Source organism: Pteropus vampyrus, unplaced genomic scaffold (assembly GCF_000151845.1).
Source record: "Pteropus vampyrus isolate Shadow unplaced genomic scaffold, Pvam_2.0 Scaffold355, whole genome shotgun sequence".
NCBI lineage: Eukaryota > Metazoa > Chordata > Mammalia > Chiroptera > Pteropodidae > Pteropus > Pteropus vampyrus.
This window is the reverse complement of record NW_011889136.1, coordinates 500,965-502,453: the sequence shown is the minus strand read 5'-3', so window position 1 is coordinate 502,453 and position 1,489 is coordinate 500,965. Positions and strand designations below refer to the sequence as shown.

Here is a 1,489-nt window from a genome sequence, read left to right as displayed (position 1 = left end):
AAAAAAAAAGCGTGAGTTAAGTTAAAATAGTTAGAAGCGGTAGCCGGTGCTCGGATGGGGCTGGAAGGCGGGCTCTGGTGACGGACAGTGGGGGCGGACCCGGGTGCCTCTCTGGCCTTGGGTCCCGGGGGCCGTCACTCCCAGTTTTGTTTCTGTCTTCACAGAAGAGCCGAGAGTAAACAGCCAGGTTCGGCCTTTCAGACAAGCGTTTGGGCAGGGAGATGGAAAAGCGTAAAGGAGGCTTTTTGTTAGTACGATAAAAACTGCTGCTGATTTTTTCCAATTCAATTTCATCAGAATAATCTTTAAGAAATTACGTATTAACTAAAACAAAAAGGGCCCCGTAACGCGAGTGGACGTTTGGCCGATTTTGCTGAGTCTTCGTTAGCACCTTCGTTCTGTTTTTTATTGTTGAGGCGAGATCGATAGTACAAAATTAACCGTTTTCGAGTGAATGATTCAGGGGCGCCGAGCACACGCACAGTGCTGTGCAGCTGCTGCCGTCCCCCGAAGGTGGCCTCCTGCCCCCCGCCCGTCCCCATTAAGCAGTTGCTCTCCACCCCTCCCGCACCCCAGGCCCTGACGCCCGCCGGGCTCGGATTTACCTGCTCCAGGTATTTCCTGTGAATGGAATCCACAGCATGGGACCTTTCGTGTCTCGCTCCGGGTAGCGTAACGTTTTCCAGACCGTGGCACACGTCGGCACTTCATCTCTCTCATGGCCGAGTGACATACGTTGTGTGTAGATGGCACAGTTCATTTACTCGTCAGCAGTTGACAAGCTTCAGGGCCACGCGTGCCCTTCGGCTGCTGGGATCAGTGCCGCCGTGAGCTGCGCGCACGCGTACTTGCCGGGGTGCCTGATGCTTCTCGGGAGCAGGGCTGCGTGTGCAGTGCTGGCGTGTCTGGTGGCCCTGGCTCCTCGAGGCCCTGCGGGACACCTCCGCTGTGGCCCACCGGCGACACGCAGGGGCCCCGGATTTCAGCCTCACCGGCTCTTGCCATCTCCCTTGTGGAGTGAGGCCCCCTGGTGGGAACAGCTGACTCTTGGCAGCAGGGAATTGAGGTGCAGGTTCTGGATGTGGGCGGTGGCGGCCGCCGCAGCACCCAGAGTGCACCGCGCGCTGCTGCTTCGGGCGGGGCCGGCGCCATCGTCATCGCGGAGTCCCCACGTTGATTCTGCCCCGGATGTCCCCCTGGGGCAGGAGCCGTGAAGAGGGAGGGCGGGCCGCCCCGCTGGCCTGGCCGGGTGCTTTGTCCTGGGATGAGTGTTAAGCCGCACAGTCTGATGATGCCGAACTTTCGTCCTAAGCAAAAAACGGTCGAAGAGGAAAACCCGGAGCACGTGGAAATTCAGAAGATGATGGATTCCCTCTTCCTGAAGCTGGACGCCCTCTCCAACTTCCACTTCACGCCCAGACCGGTACGTTGGCGCCCCGGGCGCAGACAGCGCCGGCGTGACCTTGACTCTGACTCGGAGCTTCTGTGC

The 1,489-nt window shown here is 59.0% G+C and overlaps 1 protein-coding gene across 1 annotated transcript in view; it reads left to right on the top strand.

Annotated features, from left to right (window-relative positions):
• MPHOSPH10 (M-phase phosphoprotein 10) overlaps positions 1-1,489 on the top strand; it is a 24,910-nt gene that overhangs the window by 19,256 nt on the left and 4,165 nt on the right. Inside the window, exon 7 of the mRNA XM_011379122.2 lies at positions 1,313-1,423. Coding sequence (XP_011377424.2) covers positions 1,313-1,423 — 111 coding nt within the window. The remainder of the gene's footprint in view (positions 1-1,312; positions 1,424-1,489) is intronic.